Source organism: Toxorhynchites rutilus, chromosome 2, assembly GCF_029784135.1.
Source record: "Toxorhynchites rutilus septentrionalis strain SRP chromosome 2, ASM2978413v1, whole genome shotgun sequence".
NCBI classification, from domain to species: Eukaryota; Metazoa; Arthropoda; class Insecta; order Diptera; family Culicidae; genus Toxorhynchites; species Toxorhynchites rutilus.
In genome coordinates this window covers 270,256,430-270,278,824 of record NC_073745.1, presented here as the reverse complement: position 1 = coordinate 270,278,824, position 22,395 = coordinate 270,256,430, and the positions used below count along the sequence as shown (strand labels likewise).

The 22,395-nt window shown below is 38.7% G+C and overlaps 2 protein-coding genes across 2 annotated transcripts in view; one reads left to right on the top strand and one right to left on the bottom strand.

The window, feature by feature from the left end:
• LOC129770295 (high affinity cAMP-specific and IBMX-insensitive 3',5'-cyclic phosphodiesterase 8) overlaps positions 1-22,395 on the bottom strand; it is a 495,796-nt gene that overhangs the window by 181,880 nt on the left and 291,521 nt on the right. The window lies entirely within an intron of this gene.
• The window catches only part of LOC129770294 (mucin-2-like), a 74,822-nt gene that overhangs the window by 32,436 nt on the left and 19,991 nt on the right, over positions 1-22,395 (top strand). The window contains exon 2 of the mRNA XM_055773029.1: positions 13,115-16,619. Coding sequence (XP_055629004.1) covers positions 13,115-16,619 — 3,505 coding nt within the window. The remainder of the gene's footprint in view (positions 1-13,114; positions 16,620-22,395) is intronic.

Genomic DNA, 22,395 nt, shown 5'->3' with positions numbered 1-22,395 from the left:
TCACATGCATAAATAGCACACAAAGCCATAGAACGACATATAAATTTGACGACTAGTACGATTATATCCAATAGATCTGGGCAATCGATTTTTATCAAGCGCATTACGGAAACCCTCATCATCACGGTCGCCTCGACTGGCGCGAATCCTTTCGGATGATCCTTGTAAGGAATTCTATCCTTATGAAACTGATAATTTATGACATTTTAAATGCTTCTAGGATCTGCTGCACTAAGCGATACTGCGGCGTAAAAGTCGTCATGTACCTTTATGTTGCTTTGTTCATGTGTAGCAAAGCGGAAAAAATCGGAATACATCTTTACTTTTTGACGAAAATCTGTACTCTGTATCGTACCAAATTTGTACCAAAAATAACTAAAAAATCTGTACCTTTTCCAGATAAATATTTACGTGTGACAACACTGCCTATGACCGTTTTAAAACGCTAAATCTCGTCTGGTCCTTCATCCAAAGTAGTTATGATTACTGGCTTGATTATTTCGTAATACCGAATAATTAAACTCTCCCTTTTAAAATCGAGCCCATGAGAAGAGTGTCCTGAACGGAGTACAACGTACATCGGATCACTGTATCCTATTGCTTTAGCGTGACCAAGGTGCCCTAGCTTTCTATGATCTGGAAGATTAACGCTATACTCGAGATGCATTAATATCGGAGCCTGTTTATTGGTTGCTGTTAAGCCCATTAGTTTTATTTCAAAAATTGTAAATAGGGTGTAGAGGAAAACTGTTCAAAAACGAGCTAACGTTGAATTTAGAATAACTTCAATCCTGAATGGATGGATCCATTTATTTTTTACTTCATGTCTGGGTTTTAGGAAACTTGATGTTTTAGCCGAGATTTTGATGTTCAGGATTGTTAAAGTTGAGAAAAACAAAACTTATTTACAGATTAACTTTTAGTGTATTAAATAATTTAACTGAATTTATTGAATAAATCAATGAGAACGATTTGACACCTTTTGATAAAAAAATATCTTGACGAAACCGAACACTATTTTACATAAGCATAATCATTTTAAAATAATTAGAATTTACTGTAAGTATATTAAGATATATCAAGTATATTAAGTGGTCCCCATGGCCTAGTGGTAAGCGTTGCGCTTGCCAAGATGAGGGCTTCGGGTTCGATTCCCGTTCGGGTCAGAAATTGTATCGTCATAGATCGTTTTTCTGGCTTGCACTGGTAAAGGGGAACTGTCTTAGGGTGTGGTGGGATAAGCATTGGGCATTGTCAGTCCCCAAGAAAAGCCACAAAAACCCTGAAACAGCTCCTCTAAGCGAATTGACGCCGCTATAAGCGTCTTTGCCCAGTCCTGGTGGTACTCGGGACGTAAAGCAGCAGTATCACGATGGTCCTCCCGCGAGATAGTGGGGTTGGTCACAGGCCTTGCAAGCCACACCACTAAAAACACCGAGCAACGAACGATACACAAGAAAATTTGCAAATTGTGAATGTTGTAAAGACGTTAAGCCAAAATAAATAAATAAATAATATTAAGATTGAAAATACAAAAAAAAACAAATTGAACACATTAAAAATGCTGTCAAAATTGCATTGAATCGAGCTGCAAGTTCATAGGCATAAAGTAAATTTTGAGGTGCGGGTGAAACTGACATATAGCGAGATCACTTATTAAGGGAAGAGGGGTACTCATTGACATGAGTAGGAAATTCAGGAGTTTATTATTCAAATTAAGTTCTGAGCTATCACATCCAGACTGTTCGTCTCACTCACAGTTACCATAGTTGGGCGAGCTTCTGGAGTCAAACAACGCGTAACATTTCTAAGTGATTCCTAACTTGAAATAGGTGGAAATCGGAAATCACATTGTACCATTTCGGAAATCGATGGTTCTGTTGGTACTTTTGACATTTTTTCCCATAACCTTATTCAGAGCGTATTGCTTACAGTTTTTTTATCAAAACTTTTCTCAAGCGCAAAACACTGAACATGTTATAAAACATTTTGTAATGATTGTGAGTAAGTAACTGGATAAACTTAATCAGTTTTATTGTCACCGGTAAAACTTGTTGTGTAATCAGCCATACCGAACAAAGTGCCCTTCGTCGGTTACGAAACGGCGGAAAAGCTCATCCAAAATTTCGTAACGTAACGTAAACCACCGACAATTTTCCGGGGTCCACTATTTTCAACAAAGCACTACACTACAGCATTATATAAAAATCAATGCTCGAATCACACGCACCACTTTCGCCCTCCCATTCAGAACAAACTACTCAACGTTAATGCTTTCCACCCATTAGGCGTCGTTGGGCGGTGGGAACCAACAATTTGCTATTTATCACTGCTATTTCGTACGCTCGTAGTGTACGCTTGAATGTTGCTCCCCTTAGCATTCAGCGCCAAAAATTAAAAATCAGAAAAAAACAAAACGAAACAAAAGAGACCGACTAAACACAGACAAAACAACCAAAACGGCAATTAAAATGAAAAGAACCCCCCGACAGCAAGTTATTATGGTCCGCAGTGTCTTGTGTTTACCGGCGCACAATGCGGCACCTCAGCCGTTTATTTGCAATTGTGTCAACCTAACCTTTCTTGTGATCACGCAGGAAAGCTCCGAAAATCGTTTCGGCAAAAGAGATTCATCCACCCTGTTAGATGAATGCGCCTTATGCAGCACTTTTGAGCCCACTTTATAACCATCTTCTCCTCAGTGTCAATTCGGGAATTGAGTCTCCGAGCAGAGCAGCAGGCTCTTTAAACGCGTTACAATATTTTGGCAAATAAGCTCCAAGAGAGATGTCTAAAAAAAGCTTCGAAAATGTTTTTATGACTGCGTCAACGTGAGAGACAGTGAAAGTGCCCAACGCTACACTTTGGGAAGAAAAGAAAAAAAAGGGTAAACAAATAAAACAAACAGAAAGCAGTGGCTATCTACTACTTCTCCGGGAGTGGAATTGTCGATGATGTCAATTTGCATGCGCTGTGTGCCAATATTTCATAAGTCAGAGATGCTGACGCACAGCATCCGGATACATGATAAACACGCACGCGACGTGGTGTGCATGTAATAGTATTTGCCTCGGATGAGGTAATTTGGGGGTTATGTTAGATTCGAGTTCGAAGCGGGGTTTTGATAACAAAACAAATCGTTGAAGTTGCGGTTGATTGGATTTTTTGTTTCGTTAGTTTCGCGATAGTTTTTTTTTAGTACAGGGTTTTCCATTTCGGGCTTCCGAAAGTATACAGCCCTACGCTGACAACCGTTTGACATAGCTGTCAACCAAAGCGTCATATCGTTAGTTGAATGCCTGCCATTTTACAATATGGATTGTTTTAGCATCGCACAACGTGTTAATTTTGTTAAATTATACTATAAAAATGATGAAAAACCGGCAAATGGTTTTCGAGCATTACGGACGGATATTGGTCGTCATGGACGGCCTACAGAGCACACAATCGCTAATGTATATCAATATCCGTAGCGGATGTTGTGAATCCTGTGCACCATCGTAATGTGCGTTCGGCCGAAAATATTGCTGCTGTTGCTGCCAGTGTGGAGGATGACCCGAATGTTTCGATTCCACGGCGTGCTCAGCAATTGGGCTTGTCAAACACATCATTGTGGCGAATTTTGCATTTGGACTTGCACCTACATCCATATAAAGTCCAACTGGTACAAAAATTAGAGCGTGGTGACCATGGAATGCGTCGGGCATACGTCGATTGGGTAAACGAACAACAGCAGCAAAATGCTGAATTTCAAATTTTCTTCAGCGATGAGGCACATTTCGAGCTCGGTGGCTATGTGAACACCCAAAATTTCCGTATATGGGGCTCAGAAAATCCACACGTGATAGTTGAGAGGACATTGCATCCGCCAAAAGTTACTATTTGGTGCGCATTATGGTCTGGTGGAGTCATCGGGTATTTCTTTGAAAATGACCGACCGAACATGGCCATATTGCGAACGTTATTTGAGGGACGCATAATTTCGCGTTTTGGTGATGCCAATTGGCCGTCCAGATCATGCGATTTGAACCCGCTAGACTTTTTTTAGTGGGGTTATGCGAAAGACCGTGTCTATGTCAACTCTCCGCAAACTTTTGAACATTTGAAAGACAACATTCGTGAAGTTATGACCGAGATACCGCCCCATATGTGCTGAAAAATTATCGAAAATTACCTGTTCCGGATCAAGGTATGCGAGGAAGCCCTAGGTGGACATTTGAATGACGTTGTATTTCACACATAATGGCATAAACCAAACTTTAATTTGAAATAAAAGTTTCATCGAAATTCGAATTCTAAGTGTGTTTTATTTCAATTTACTTTCGGAATTTAAAGTTGGAAAACCCGGTATATAGAGGATGTTTTCATAGAGTTATGTAAAATTAAACTGTAATAAAATACAATGGTATTGATTGTCATAAAAATGACTTTATTCGAGGAATATTTTTGGTTACTTTCATTTAAGAATCATTTCCTGGATTTGGCCACCTCGGCTGACTCGGAGGAAGTCCAATCGGTAACTCCAATTTTCGATCACTTTTCGTATATCTGTGATAACGTGGTGAGTTCTATCCTCCAATGCATCGACCAACTGTTGCTTTTCGAGGTAGAAAAATAATTGCACCGGTACAAACGCACTAATGGGTTTCTTGAGCCGAAAATTCCTAGCTGTTTATATTATTTTTCAAAAGTTGAAAGATTTGTACACAAAGAATCGTGCTTTTCCCGGTTTTAGATGATATTCTCCAATTTTTTTCGCTGATTTCAACCATTCTATAATCTAATTAGTAATTTCGAAACAATTGGATCGATTTTCGACATTTTTCAACAAATGAAATATATTTGAATGAAAAAATGTAAACTGTGCATCAAATGTCTGTTTGGGCGAAAACTTAGAAAATGTTTGTATTTTTATTGTTTTTTGAGGTTACGAGAGCGGAGAGATCCTAATTTTTGAAATGTTTTTTTGGAAAGCTGAAACTATATATATATATATATATATATATATATATATATATATATATATATATATATATATATATATATATATATATATATATATATATATATATATATATATACGATCGACAAGAAAATTGATATGTAGGGGTTTTTGGGGTCGGGGGAGGTTCTTGTGATAGTTTGAGACCCCTCCCCCCTCTCTAAGGGAGCGCTACCATACAAATGAAACACAAAATTCAGTATTACTCGAGAATTGATCAAGCACCGGAAACCAAATTTGGCATGTGGAGGTTTTAGGATGCAATAAATGTTTCTATGGTGGTTCGACAATCCTCCCCCCTCTCTTAGGGTGGGCTGTCATACAAATGAAAAACAAATTTCTGCATAACTCGAAAACTAATCAAGCAAATGGAGCCAAATTTGGCATGTGAAAATTTTAGGGGGCACTAAACGTTTCTATGGTAAATGGACACTCCTCCCCCCTCTCTAAGGGGAGAAGAGGAGAGGGGTCTGTCTTTATTCTGTATCAAACATTTATTCCATTTAACGGAGAAACATGTTATTTGCCAATGGTTGTAAAATCTTGAACGAGAATTGTGTCCGAAAATAATCTGATATAATAATGATGCGTTTTGGTAGAAGTACTAGGAATTTTTGAGTAAAAGGTAAATTCAACGGGGTCAATTAGAAGATCAATCAATGAACAGTTCTGCTTATGTACTCATGAACTTGCGCTTAGCAGGAAAACGTGAATGTTGAACGTATTGATATCAAAAAACTAATTTTGAGCGGGACGAAGTTTGCCGGGTCAGCTAGTTTATTATAAATCTCGAAAATAGAACAAGTGTTCTTGAAATTTTATATTGTTAAAAATAAATTTCGTTGAAAGAAGGTAAACGAGAAGTAGGAACACTTCTGAACTATTCATTCAATCGTCTTGGTATGAAAGATTCATCTGTGAAAATTTTATTAGACGTTTCGAAAAATCTGTTATTTTTGCTGGATCTTCAGAAATCAATTCTTCAAATCTGTAAATTCTGCATAAATTATTTCAAATAATTTGGGTGTGGTGGATGGCTTCCGGAATCCACAAGTACCCATGTAGCTGTAGTCTAATAAAGTAATTGCCTCCTGGATTTTGGACCAAAGCTCTGGAACTTTTTGCGCTAGATCTATGCGTCTATGCGAATACATTTTTTCACAAGTGTAACATTTTTCCAAATAGACTAACTGATTGACCTTAAAATGTTCTGTCGATTATCTGAATCGGTCCAGTGGTTCAAATGTTATGGCAAAAAACATTTTTGGGAAAAAGAAAAAAAAATGTTTCGAACCATCGGTTAGTTTTGAAAAATCATAACTCAAAAACGAAAAAAAACATATCTCTGATTTATGGATATGTTGTGGTGAAAAATCCTCAGCCTTTTAAGAAAAAAAAAAACATTAAAAAAATATAGCGCCCTCTAGTTCAAAGCCATGTTAACAATAAAAAATAAATACAATAAATAATTACGAAAATATTTCCAATAAAGCTAGCTATTTTTTTTTTCTAAAAAGCTAGCTAGCTTTAATTTTACTTGTCGATCATCTAAATCAGTCCAGTGGTTCAAAAGTTATGAATTTTCGAAAAAAAATCATTTTTAGGAAAAAGGGGAAAATTTGATTTTTCTGATCACCTTAAAATGGAAATGGGCTGAAAAAACACGGGTCATTTTTTTTGTGATAAGGAACAAAACTATCAATTTTCACGAAAATCTGAGAACCACTACATCGGTTTGGCATGGAATTCTCAATTTAGCCATTCAAGAAAGGAACACATGGAAGATATAATGTTCTTTATCTGAATGTGGCTGGATTACGGACACACTTCGATGAAATAGAAATATTGTTATCAAGTGAAAACCCAAAACTGCTAATTATGGTTGAAACACATTTGACAGAATCAACTGATCTGGATGGATTTAATGTAGTAGGATATACAATGATTAATTGCTTATCGAGATCTGTTCATATGGGAGGCGTATCTATTTATATTTCGAGCTTTATAAATTTTAAAGAAATTTACAATGATACATACGGGGACAATAAGTTTCTAACTGTAGAAGTCAGAGGATGCAAAATGTCTAGGATATACGCAGGCATATACCATTCGCCTAGTAGTAGCGACAAGGACTTTTTAGAATTTATGAAAGATGTATGGCTACAGCACATACAAGATTTTTTTTGTTCAGAATTATCATTACTGGTGATTTTAATATTGATTGGGCCGAGCATAGAAAATCTTTGTCTCCAAGCTCGATTTTGTGAAAAAAAACATACAGAAAAACGGGTTTATAACAAAAAAATCACAAATTTGCCAGTGGCTCTGAACACAGCACTGCACGCTATTTTATATGTGTGAGTAATTTTAGTGTTTAATATAAAAACATCTAGCTCACCTGTAGTATATGTCAAACCACGTTGAACTCAAACATCGATACTTGCATATGTGATACATGAGAGAGAGAAACGAATTCGTTCTGAGGGGGGTAACTTCAAAATGCAATGAAGACCAATTGACGGGGAATGATGAAATAAGGTAGTCGGGTCATAGAGGGAGATAGCGACTAAACGCCCGACTATTGAGTCTTGTTGAAGGAGAAACTGCGTGAAGAAGCCAAAAGTCATTTTCAGTTGAATACGAAGGAGAATTTCTGACTATCCTCAGTTCAATATGACTATGCCGAGCCCTGCTCGTGAGCTTTAGCGTGAGAGGTATGGATGTTACTACTGCACCAGATCGTCTTCTCAAGGCACAAAAACTGGTTTATCTGTAATAATTTTAGTTTTGTTAAAAGATGAAGTTGAACGGCTGTGTCCGGGGTGCGATCGCATATTTGGCATAGAACAACGTTAGGTTATTTGTTGCATGATTTTAAATGTCTGTATATGCAGTGAACTGTTCAATATTTGAAGTTCATTTTTCGAAAATGTTTATAACTGTTGTTATTTTTTAAAATTATTTTTCAATGACAACAAAGTTAAAATTATTTTTCAATGACAACAAAGTTAAGAAAGCTTGGTTTAAGGGATTGAATGTCGGTCGTGATTTCATTCGCGTGATATCTCGGCTTATGTCCAATCACTACAACCTAAACGCGCATCTCTATCGAATTGGGCTCGCAGCAAACAATCTTTGTGATTGTGGCGATGGCTACCACGACATCGAGCATATTGTCTGGTCGTGTATCCGGTTCCATGCTGCTCGCTCTCAGCTCTCTAGAGCACTGAGAGCATCCGGGATATCTTAGGTAGCCGTGATCCTGATCTTCTGCTTCATCTATACCTGTTCCTCAGGAACGCCGATGTCAACGTTTAATGATTTTTCCTTCGTTGTGTCCCTGTTTCGTATCCCTCCTATTCGATCTATAAACTTTTACTTAGTCGCGGCAATACATACACACACTCTTTACAGATACACGGGCCAAAGGTTGTGCAGTCCACTGATGATTCAACAAAAGCCAAAGGTTGTACCGCTCATGACAACTCTACACGAGCTGATGATTGCGCCGGCTAGTGACCATTCTATCCTGGATTCCTCGAGAAGACGCACCACGCTAGATATGGGGTACAGACTAGGGGGGCGTTGCTGATTAATGGTCAGCTGCATCCCAATAGGAAGTATCCCGTGTCGGGCACAGGTACAGATCATTGAAGACAGCAACATCACAATTACGAAAACACTTGTAATACTAACCTCGAGCCAACCGCGAGTAATCGGTTACATATTACTAACATAGTTATAAGGCAAACATTGTCGAAATATTGAACTCCCGGCCCCGTCAGGTTGACGCCATATGAGCCTTAATAAAAATATATATTTTGGATAAAAAAAAAAAAAGTTAAGATTTGAACTGCTGAACCCACAGAGTGCAAGAATGTTACATGTATTAAGCAACAACATAATCTAATTGTCGATCTATTGAAGTTTTTGTAATAAAAATGTCTTATCGGAACAATGCTTGATTATTTCAATAAAGAAAATGTAGAAGGTTGTGCCCAGGACATTGATTGGATTATTGATGTAGGACTACTAATTTACGACGAATATTATTTTAAAAAGCATCGAAATTTTAGTATTAGCTCTTCAGTAGAAATTTTGTGTGACTCTAATCTGGGTGGTTTGGTGAGGATGATTCACATTCACTCTTGCCCTCGCGAGAGATTTCCCTTCTTTTTCAAATTTTTGGGTCCATTATATCAAGGTAGGACATAAACGCCATTTAGAAGATTGTTAATGTAGAGTCCCGGCAATGAACCCACGATCGTTCACAGATTTCACATACTTCCTATACTTCCTATACTTGTGCGCCAGGTACCGCTAGCGAAGAATGAGTGTGAATCTGTTCATTTGTTGCTGATCGTCGACTTGAATATGGAAATTGTGCCTCAACGCTACATAAGTTGCTCGTTATTGACTCTAGTGGGTAAGAAAACACAAAAATACGCAGAACAAATGTATGGGAAAACGGAAGTGCTTCCAATGTTCGTAACTTTAAGCCATTTACGAATCAGGGGAGTGTATAGTATAAAATATCAAACAAATCTGAAAAAAACCCGTTTCTATGGTGTGCAAATCATCGAAATCCGCTCACAACACAAATAAGGGTTAAAACTATTTCATTAAAACGTGACATGCTCTTTTTCAATTGTTATCCTTACTGTAAAACGTAATCTTACGTCAAAAAGAACAAGCTGATGCAGGTATGCTATTCGGAAGTGACAAAATTATGTTCAATTCAATATTGATTAAGTTTTTGGCTTCTGCAGAAACAAACATCAAGAATTGATTTGCCCAGTGCACAATGGTCCAGGAGATGCATTTAAGTGGAAATTAGCATTTAGAGCTTGACAGTTATTCTCTAGACAAAAACAGTCTTAGACAAATTTGTTACTCATGACAGAGCACTCGTTTTCATGTTGTCAAAAATAGGGTGACCAAAATTATCGATGAAATAAAAAATCTAACTTTCTTATCTTTAGAGATAGAGGTAAACATAGTTCATCAATGTTGTAGCTCCAATTATTTGAGACATCTTTGTAGAACGAAGTATTTCTCTATCTCTTGAAATAACCGATATAGCGCATGTTTTCTAAGTTACGTTAGGGTCACCATAGAAAAAAACTGTTTTTTTGCTCTAACTTTTATATTTCAAATTTTACATGCAAACTGTCTTCGAAAGACTTTTATAGCTTACTAATACAAACATTTTTCGATGCAGAACTTGTCAATATCTCAACTTTACTCAAAGTAATTGATATTTCTTCCCAAAAACATGCTCTTTTCATTTGTTTGTCGTTCTTCCTGGGGCAAACATAAAAAATGTTTGTTGACGGAATTTGAAAGAACAGATTTCACTCTTTATTATGTGTAATTTTCAAAACTATGTGTTTGATTAAATTAATATTGAAATAATGAGTTTTTGGATGAAAACCCATCAATAAATTTGAGCAGGACTGAGATATCGACATGTTCTGCATCGCAAAATGTTGGTATTGATAAGATCTAAAAGTCGTACGAAGACCATTTTGATGTAGAGTTTTAAATATAAAAGTTAGAGTGAAAAAACCAGTTTTTCATAGTTACCCTAATTCAACTCAGATAGAAGGCGCTAAAAACAACTTTGTGGGAGATATTTATTGTTTAGACAAAAATTGTTTTAGACAAAGTTGTTTCATATGATAGAGCGCTCATTTTTATGTTATTAAAAATAGGGTGACCAAAATTGTCGATGAAATGAAAAATGTTACTTTCTTATCTTTATAGATAGAGATAAATATAGTTCAACAATGTTGAAGCCCAAGTTATTTTAAACAACTATGCAAAACAAATCTTTTTTCTATATTTTAAAATAATCGATTTAACGCTTTTTTCTAAGTTGCATTAGGGTGACCATGAAAAACCGTGTTTTTTCTGCTTTGACTTTTGTATTTCTAATTCTACATCAAAACTGTCTTCGTACGAGCTTATTGATATCAACATTTTACTATGCAGAACTTGTTTATATCTTAATCCTACTCAATGTTTTTAATGGTTTTTTTTACCCAAAAACTCATGATTTCAATTTTAATTTACTCAAACACAAACAATAACATGGTGTTGAAAATTACACATCATGTAGAGTGAAATATGCTCTTTCTAATGCCGCCAATAAACTTTGTTCACGTTTGCCCCAGAAAGAATGACAAACAAATGAAATGAGCATGTTTTTTGAGAAGAAATATCAATAACTTTGAGTAAAGTTGAGATATTGACAAGTTCTGCATCGAAAAATGTTTGTATTAGTAAGTTCTAAAAGTCTTTCGAAGACAGTTTGCATGTAAAATTTGAAACATAAAAGTTAGAGCAAAAAAACTGTTTTTTTCATGGTGACCCTAACGTAACTTAGAAAACATGCGCTATATCGGTTATTTCAAGAGATAGAGAAAAACTTCGTTCTACAAAGCTGTCTCAAATAATTGGAACTACAACATTGTCGAACTATGTTTACCTCTATCCATAAAGATAAGAAAGTTATATTTTTTATTTCCTCGAAAATTTTGGTCACCCTATTTTTGACAACATAAAAGCGAGCGCTCTATCATGAGTAACAACTTTGTCGAAGACAGTTTTTGTGTAAAGAATAACTGTCGAGCCCTAAATGCTAATTTCCACTTAAATGCATCTCCTGGACCATTGTGCAATGGTCTGCAATAGTGGGTTTGTTTCTCAGACTGCTCACTCTCAAATACTGGTCCGAACCGCCCAATATATTCGCTGACATCATTGCATAAATTGACATACCCATAATAGAAAAAAATCTAATCAAAGAATTATTTACTAATATGACCCTCTTTCTCAGAGCTGCTTCTGAAATACCGAGGTCTGTCATAATCCGAAACTTTCAATCTTCCTCCCGAAGCATCTTTCGGGCCATTTCAAGCATTTCTTCCAGATGTTTCTTGTAAGTCCTGTCTGAAAATATTTTTCTTGAAAATACTGTATAGACGAATTTCATGCCAACTTGTTTTAGGAGATGACACCATCTCAGATAGCAGTGAAACGTTGTGGGTGTAAACACATAGGTCTTTTAAGCAACTTTGCATACTTGAAATAATCAAAAAACAATAAGACTACTTTTTGAAAAGGACAAGAAAAAATTATTTATTTTCAAAAATAATATATAACTCAAAAACTATAATACCTACAAAATTATGATCAAAGGATGAAATACAATTATCATAGAAAAATACTAAGAAAAAAAATTTAAAACAATTTCGCTGGAAAAAAATTAAAAAATTTAAATTAATTTTTCTCAGAAATGTTTTTTTTTTAAATTCTCAAAAAAAAATATGAATAGCCCTTACATCTTCTAACAAGTCGTCGATATAGCGGAAGATGGGCACTTTTTACAGAAAATTTTTTTTTCTAGCAACAACTTGTTCATGTATTCTTTGAAAAAATTACAACTAATCCTATTTTTTGTTTATAGTCAAGTTAGAGATATAGCGTATTCGACAAAGTTTTAGATCTTATTAAAATATGAACTTTTCTCGAAGACGCTTTTTTATAGCTTCTGGAATATAAGGAGTTGTTGTATGAAGACTCCTGAAACAAATATTGTTTTACTCGTAAAATTTTTGTGTGTAGATTCTCGCTTTCGACATGTTCTTGTCATGTTTCTAAATAGAAAAAAGTTATATATAAAAGAATATGTAAATCACGATGATTTATACAAAAAAATGTTACGAGTTGAACATTATTCATGCTATATTTAAGATACCGTGGCGTACAATAATTACTAGAGGCTTTAAATTTAAACACTGCACTAGAAAGCATGTTTTCGCATACCCCACAGGAGAAACCACCCCCACACGGAAACAGAACGTATAAAAAGCATACTAATAAACTTGATCATTGCTGCTCTCGCCGTAGGCTCATAATCAGCTTATGGCGGAAGCGTGGCCACGGCTTCATCGTTGTTAGATGAAAATAAAATCACTCATATTGACTGCTCCTTTCCATTGCCAACGCGGCACAGATTTCCGCCCAGTGGCAGTTAATTAAATTTATCTGAAGCGCGAACCGCAAAATGAATCAATTCTATTTTCGTTTCTACTTCTCTACTTCCAGAGTGTCTGGCGAATATTCCTGCTGCTTATGATACTGAATGATTTCAGTTTAATTAGCTCGGAGCCACAGTATCAACAGCAACAGCAACAGCAACAGCAAAACCAGCTGCAGCCACACGGAAGCGTCAATAACAACAACATCCAAAACGGTCAACCGCAACAGTCACAACCTCAGAGACCTTATCGCTATCGGGCTCCCCCGACAACGGCGGCCCCCTCGTTTTTCCAGCGGCTCTCCAACTGGTTCTACTTCTTCGGAGACGATAGCAGTGACAAACGGCCCGCTCCTCTACCGCCTCCGCCTCCACCCAGACAACCGCAAAACTATGTGCTGCAGCAAGCGAATTCGCAGCTTCCGCTGCAGACTGCTGCGAGTGATCAGATCCGAAACGGAAGTAGATCGTCTCTGCAGGGTAACAGTTACGGGGCACCTAATTTCGGCAACCAGCTGAACGGAGGTTTTCAACCGATTTATCAAAACAACAATTTTAAGGGGAGTGGAAGTAGCTATCATACAGTAACTAACTCGTATCAGGCCGCGAATAATAACAATAACAGAAACATTTACAACAGTGTCTCTCAAGGACTAAATCACCAGTACCCATCGTATATCCCTCCAACGCTGCCGCTGGAGTCGAATGGTGGGCTGCAGCATGATCCAAGAATACTGAGACCCTCGCAGCCGGTGCCAAAAAGCAATCAATTCCGCGATACAGAACCTACAACTCCTGCCCCAGGTATTGCACCACTTCCAGGCGGTCCGACTATTTTCAAAGACTTCAATTATCACCCTTGCAACAATGTGCCATGGGTTCCAGTTGCTTCCCCGGAGGGGCATATCCCCGTGACGCAAATACCGCCGAACGCCATTCCACTGAATCCAATTGCCCCGGAAAAGCCAATCAAGCTTGAAGTGAAACCCAAAGGTCAAGTTCAATCAGTAGCGGCGTATCCCCCGGCAACAATCAAACACGAACCGGTGATTATCACCGCTGAACCACACGACCAGCAATTGATCCAGCTTCAGCTTCATCAACAACAGCAACAATTACAAACACTTCAACTCCAACAGCTCCAAATTCAGCAACAGCAGCTTCAGCAACAGTTGCACGATCTTAAAGTCAGCACTACGCCTGCACCGCGTACTGTACCAACGGCGTTACCTTATGCTCAATCAGCCGCCCCTACGATAGCCCATTTGGTGACAAGAGGACCGGACCCACCGGCGACCGCTATTCCAATCACTTTCCGGCAGGTCTCCGCTTCGTACTTTACCAACAAGGATTACAGTCCACCGGCTAAAATTCTTCCCATCCAAAACGAGGACAAGCCGTACGCTTCGATTCAGCTACCCAATTTGAGTGCCTCTCCGGTTCCACCACTCTACACGGCGACCTCATTCCACACGGATCCATATAAGTATCATCGTCCCGGAAAAGCGCGGGATGGTGTCATAGAACTAGGGTATGGATATCCTCAATCGCTAAAGTCCATGTCCGATAGCTACACTCGCTACAGTCAAACGAGTGCCTTCGGAGGTAGAATTAACAATTCACTCTCCGATGCTGAACAAGTTGCATCTTCATCCTTTGCTGTCTACACAACGGTGCCATATTTGAACCTCGACTCGAAGCCAGCAGCTTCCGAACACCGGAATATCACCTTCACAGGATCCAATCAGCTGGTGGAAGAGGATGAAGACTACGAATCGGAGGAAGATGATCATATAACCGGAGTGACGGTAACTGCACCCATCGAGGTATCCAGTGAGACTCCAAAGAAGCAATATATTACCTCGGTGGTGACGATGACGACAGCGACGACGGAAAAGCCAAGCACTTTCCAACCATCGTCAACACCACCACAACCAGCGCCAGAGATCCCACAAGAGCAAGGTGATTTAGGACATGGAGCAGAGCTTATCTACGCAGCCAATCTTCAAACAAGCATCCCTTTCAGCCACCGTGCAAGGCAGCACACCGGAACTCATCATCTTACCCATCTGGATGAATTCAACGATCTGGTGAGTGAGGAGGAAGACTCCGAGGCAAGGGAAACTATTTCGGTCATTGTTTCCACATATCCACCACCGACGAGACCCATTTCAAGTCTTGGTGCAAACAAGGTTTTCACGAATCCTCCGAATATTTATCACAGCCCCACAACGGAAGCACCGGTTACTGAAGTTCCGACGACCACTGTAGTCTATACTACCGAAAGTACGCTGCCACCGACATCTACTGCACGTGTGTTATCTCTAACTGCAGCCATTGGAGGTCACCGCAGCATCGTGTCGACCAAGAAGCCGAAACAAATTCAGATTATTATACCCTACAACACTTACAAGAAACCGGAACCTTTCAAATACCAAGATCGAGATGAGAACGATCATATTTTGGAAGAGTCCAGCATCGTGACCTCTGCGGTTGACACGACTACAACTTTCTCGCCGTCGAAATCGACTTTCGAAAAAGGCGAGTCCATGAAGTATTTGCGTTCTACAACCAACCTAAAAGATATCCTTCGCAAGAAGAGTACGAGACCGTTTTCAAGACCTTCGACCGCCGCTCCAGAGAAACCAACAAAAACTAAAAAGTTTGAACCGGTTAAAGTTTCCAACTATTCTAAACCGTTCACTGCGAGAATTCCAAAGATGACCCCCATGCCTCCGGTGTTCAATCTGACGGGTCTGAACGCTACCACACCGCACCCTCGCACATTTCGTCCAGCCATAGTTATGGCACATCCGTCTAAATTTGCCCAGAACGTGGCTAACATCACCCGCACGCGGTCGTCCCCAACCAGTCACACATACCCGCCACGAACGACTCTCTCGCAACTGTTACGCACCACCAAAATCATCACCAAATCTTCGAAACCCTACGAGGAACATGAATTTATCACTCGACCGCTTCCGCCAGTCATCTTTCGAAGATCTACAACGACGACGACACCGACGACGTTCGCTCCGCCGCCTCCGACGACAACTCCAACGACGACGCTCCGTACAACAACAACACCCCCTACGACGACCATTATCACCACGCCAGCGCCAACCCCCACCACAACCGAGCATCCCGAAACAGATCCCGTCCCCATCTACGAACGCAGCGAGTGGGACATCGATCCGCTGCTGCTTCAGCGCCGCATCGACACCTGGACCGAGCAGCAGTTCACCAGCGATGACTATATCCGAAGGTCCAGCATCGCACCGCTGCACCGAGTCACCAAAGCCATCCCGTGGGAGTTTCTCACCACGACGATGCTCCCGTCGCTGCGGGACCGTCTCAAAGGTAGGGACAACTGGCGGCACCTCCGTATCGCCATTTCGCCGCACACCCGGGAAAAGGTGTACGTGGTGACGCCACAGCCCTGGACGCTACCCCTGATGCAACAGGAGACGATCGCCTCGGCCCGCTTTATGGTCCGACCGACGCCGCAGTATAAGCGGAGTGACAGCAGCAGCACGACGGCAGGTCCTTCGGTTGATGTTTCACCAGAATCAGGTAGTGTTGGTAGTTTCAATCACATTTGGGGAAGTTTTCGTAGCTCCCATCACATACTACGTGTTGGTGGATAGACAGAACAGTTAAGACAGTTGAGCCATACGACATACGACACAGTGAGTGACTGGTAATGCGTTGTAAATATTGTAAAGCAATCGTACGCTATTAATTGTATATATTTGAAGCAATACATACACTACATTTTAGACTTTATACTACCAAAATAGTAATCACGAATGTGTGCGTTGTTCCGGGTTAAGAGTGGCGACAAAATGTAGCGTATTTTAAGACGGATGTAATGATGGTATTTTCCAGTATTGAGAGCTGTGTTTTTAGATTGAAAACTGTAGGTGAAAGTTTGTTCCGCTGCGGTTGCTATCACCTCCGCCATCACCCGATTCGGTTCGGTTCTTTGTTCCCGTTCTGCGAAAGGTGCTACATAGCATAATTTGGAGATTATTTCTTTGGGAATAATGTTTGATAATTTTGCTAAGAGAAACTGAAAAACAACTAGGATATCCAATCCTATTTTTCGGCGAGTTATGATAAGCCGAAAAATTGTTTCATTTTCAGTGACTTCTTGATGCCGACAATGGTTTTTCATTTCTTCAGTATAGCTGAAAACATTGCATGAAAACATGTGGTAACTTTGGATTTCATCGTAAAGTGAACATGATATGGGTTAACATTTGTACAATTCAGAAGATGTCCAAATTCAGGACGAAAAAACATTCTCGTTGAACTTCAGAGAGAGAGAGAGAGAGAGAGAGAGAGAGAGAGTGAGATAGATTTTCCCACATCTGAGAGACGAAAATTTCAACATTGCACAACTCATCGAAAACTTTTGAGATATAAAAGTTTTTAATATTAAACCAGTTTTTGAGTAAGATTTATTAACAATGCATTTCAAATCCTAGATCAGTGTCGTTCTAGACAATGAGCAAACAACAATATATGTTAATGCTGAGGCTGAACTATGTAGTCCTATGTCTCTCTGGTTATATCCTCGACATTACACACCCGTCTTTTTATGGTTACGTTTCCTATCGAATCATATCGCGATTCTAGCTTGAATATACAGGGAGAGACAAAACCATCTCCAATCCGTGTCGAATTGGTGCAAATTTACAACTCAATCGCTTCTGCCAGAATCATTCTTAAAATAATCATATTGGTCTATCGTGATGAAGTGAAATCGGAATATTCGCTATGCATATCGAAACATCGAAGCGGTCCAATTTGGAAAGCAGAAATTTTCAACGACGATTGAAACCACAAAAATTATCATCGTAAAAGAATTTCCTAATTTTTAATTAAACTGAATACTTTTTTTACGCGGCTGATGTGTGCGTGCAAAAAAAATCGAGTAAAAAAGATTGCCCCATCGTCGACGCGCTCTCGTCACAACCACACTCGCACACGCTCTCGCAGAATTTTCTTACTTCTCTTTCTCTTCCCAACGAAGCGACAGTAGGTCGCGTAATTTCAAGAAAATCACGTAAAAAATCCACGTAATTTCGAGGGAATCGCGTAAAAAACATGCGTGCATGATTTAGATTTTTGACCCTGCATATAATTAATGTTAGTGTGTAAGATGACGAAGTTTAACGGATATTTGTATTTTCTTATCTTTAGACTATAATGATGATGGTTAACTTAAACAATATTTGTGAAATCTTCAATAGTTTGAGCCCGCGCGCGTTAGCACACATAGACAACTTGAGATAGAACATATGCAAAAACAATTCTTTTTAATGAAAGCATTCAAATGGGTTTAATGTGGAAACCAGAGGTAAGCTAGGGATAGCTCAATCGGAATACTTGTAAATTCATCTTCTCAATAGATAATTATAACAAGATTTTTCTGTGTTGTGGCAGATCTTATTGCAGATTCAGGTTGACACGTTTATACCCCAGATTGAATGTAGGGCCTGAAGTATCGGCTGGAATTAGGCTTAGGTTTGCTCAGCTATCTGGTTTCGAAAACGATTAACAGACCGTTGTCGGGTATCCAGTGAAGCGGGAATTCCTTTGTAAATTTTAGGCTAATGCTGACATAGGTATTGGGTTCAATTCCTGATCGGTCAAGGATTTTTTCGGGTTGGAAATTTTCTTGACATGCCTTGGGATATGTAAAGTAATGGGCCTGAAGTATTGGCTAGAATTAGGCTTGGGTTTGCTCAGCTACCAGAACTCGGAAACGATCGCAAATGCAGGCCGTGACCGGGGATCTGATAAAGTGGGATTTCCCTTGTAAGTTCATGGCTAATATTGACATAGGCATGGGGTTCAATTCCCGATCGGTCCAGGGTCTTCCCGGGTTGGAAATTCTCTCGACATGCCATGGGTTAAATACGTTAAGTTGATAACATAAATTGTTCTTCAATTAGGAATCTATGTTTGTAATATAACCGGTCCGTTTGTTTTGTTTTTTACTTCAATGTGCTTACTGGTTATTTTAATAATTGTTACATAAAGATCAACAAGAGAACTCGTACAGTACAAACTTTTTGAGGAGATCATCATCATTATTTCATTATTTCATAAAACGAGGAAATTATTGTCTTTTGAGTGTATGTGTGTCCGTGTATTTTTCTTGTCAAGACTATGGTGATGATGGTATTTTATTTTTTTTTTGCTTTTATATATATCTTAGTTATTCAATTAAATTTAAAAAATAATTGTGAAGTCTGCAATAGTTTGAGCCCGCGCGCGTTGGCAAACATAGAGAAACGTGAGATTGAACAAAAGCAAAAGAATTTTTGATCGAATAAAACAAAGTCATTCCAATGGGTTTAATGTGGAAACCTGAGGTAAGCTAGGGATAGCTCAATCGGAATACTTGTAAATTCATCTTCTCAACAGATAATTATATCAAGATTTTTCTGTGTTGTGGCGGATCTCATTGCAGATTCAGGTTGACACGTTTATACCCCAGGTTGAATGTAGGGCCTGAAGTATCGGCTGGAATTAGGCTTAGGTTTGCTCAGCTGTCTGGTCTCGAAAACGATTAACAGACCGTTGTCGGGTATCCAGTGAAGCGGGAATTCCTTTGTAAATTCTAGGCTAATGCTGACATAGGTATTGGGTTCAATTCCTGATCGGTCAAGAATTTTTTCGGGTTGGAAATTTTCTTGACATGCCTTGGGATATGTGAAGTGATGGGCCTGAAGTGTCGGCTAGAATAAGGCTTGGGTTTGCTCAGCTACTAGAACTCGGAAACGATCGCAATTGCAGGCCGTGGCCGGGGATCTGATAAAGCGGGATTTCCCTTGAAAATTCATGGCTAATACTGACATAGGCATTGGGTTCAATTCCCGATCGGTCTAGGGTCTTCCCGGGTTGGAAATTCTCTCGACATGCCATGGAATGAATACTTTAGACAAAGGCTTAAATTGTTCTATCGATTAGTAATCTATGTCTGCGGGATAACCAGTCCGTTTTCTTTCCAATTTAATGTGCTTACTGGTTAGTATGATGTAATAAACTCAGTAACTCAATTATTATCAATAAGATAACTCGTCCCGCTCAAGCCTTTGTAGGGGAAAGAGGTGGGACCATCATCATCATTTAAAAAAAAAAAAAAAAAACGCGTGAAACAAAATCACAGAAAAAATCGCGTAGAAAAAAATGTTTCATTTTATCAAAACAGATTCGTCTAGGAAGGCATAGCAGTTACGCTCCCCAACATACCCCCAGCAACCGGTTACTCATGCCGGCCCACTGCACAACCTTCAATCTCGCCGTATTTCATTGAATACGATTTGAGTATAAGCTTCTCGATAAATTGAATGTATATATTCGCTCTGAAAGTGACGATTGGAAACTTCGATTTAGTATGAATAATTGAATAATTGAAAGAAACTGAAACGAAAGGAGCTAACACAAAGAAATAGAGAGCAATTCCACCCCAAATCAGCCGGAAAACAGAGAACTTTGACGCGATCCTGTTAGATTTTATTGAAACTTACATATGATGGAAGCTACCTAGAATCACAATTTTCATTGCCATATGACCAATTTAAATTACGATTGATTTTTTAAAAGGGCATATTCAAAATCATTGACCTTTCTTTCGATAAATCGTAACTCGAAATCCAGATGTCTGATTAAAATATGATGTTCCACAAATGTACTGTCAATAAATCTTACTCAAAAACTGAATGTAACATAAAAAACATTTATATCTCAAAACAAACCCTCGCCCTCCTTCGATATTTTTTTTGTATATTTTTATTTTAAAGCCCTTCTAATTGAACAAAGTTTGGCTACAGTGGTGCTGTGGTAAACTCACCAAAATGGGAATATGAGGAGAATGAGGGTGTTTACATATATAAAAGTTTTAAATATTAAATTCAATTTTTGAGTAACATTTATTAACAGTGCATTTAAAATACTGTTTTTTCTAAATAGTTTATTGCTTTTCCAACAACTTTGTGGAACAATCAGACATCTGGATTTCGATATACGATTTTTTGAAAAAAAGATCAATGACCGTCTTAAAAAAACAATCGTAATTTAAATTGGTGATTTTAGGTAGCTTCCATCATATGTACCAAGTTTCAAAAAATCGGAAAGGGTCGGGTCGGTGGCCAGCTGATTTGGAGCGGAATTGCTCTATATTTTCATTATTGAGCGTGCAAAAGAAACAGCAATATATTGGACCAACGTGAATAAGCTGCTACTCGTAATGCAATAAGTCAACGAGTGAATTTATGAGTCCCTGACCATGGTAGCTACACTGTTGCTACTTTGGCAACTCCTGTTATACATAGTGATGTTACATTTATCCAAAAATTCACTGTACTTACTGATGATTGTTTTGGCTTGATGATACTTACCTAGAAAAAAAGAAAAAAAAGGAGATCAAGTTAAAATATTACTCATCTATGGTAGCTCAGAATCAGTTAAACAGTCACAATGTTAAAGTATTATTTTCATTAAATTTTATATGGTGAAAACGTTAAGTGAAGTTTTTTTATCCCATTTATTTATTTATCAGGCTCATTAGCATTTTATCTGTAACAGAGCCGGGTTTTATCGTGTACATGTACATATGTTTATGTTTCTATAAATTGTAAATTACACGGTAGAAGTAGTAGCCATTTAGGCGTTAGGTTTTCTGTTCCATTACATTATGGTAAATTACACTGTAGTAGCCATTTAGGCGTAAGAGTATTCTATCTGTTCCTCCATTGTTCAGCAGACCTGACAGCGGAAACAGTTGATATTGCTCATTGTTGGGTTATTTATAGAACAGCAGCCCGATGTTTCTTGCAGAGCAGAGCAGTTGTATGGATGAATCGATCTTTGTTCCACCGTGGATCGATCTCCATAGCTGATGATGGTTGCGTGGACGTAGTTATTCTATAACAACACAAAGATGGTCAATTGAGGGCCCTGAGTTTGAACTCACGATCGATCGCTTAGTAAGCGAACGCGTAACCAAGTGGCTACGAAGATCCCCGAATTCGAAATAAAGTTCAAATTAAATTTTTAGCTAATTTGGCGCAGATTTAGCTTCAAATTTTAATTTTTTTGTATTATAGTGACTTTCAATACTTTTCGCTTGTTCGTTACTTTACTTTCATTTTTGGAAGAATGTCGGGAGTGAGAATTGAACTCGTGATCTTCAGCGTGAGAGGTACGGATGTTACCACGACGCCAGATCACCAGTTTTACACGATGGTTTATGGTAATCTCTCTCTCTCTCTCTGTACCGTCTCCTTACCTCCCTTTCGCTCCTGAGATAATGCAATACAGAGAGCACAGAAAT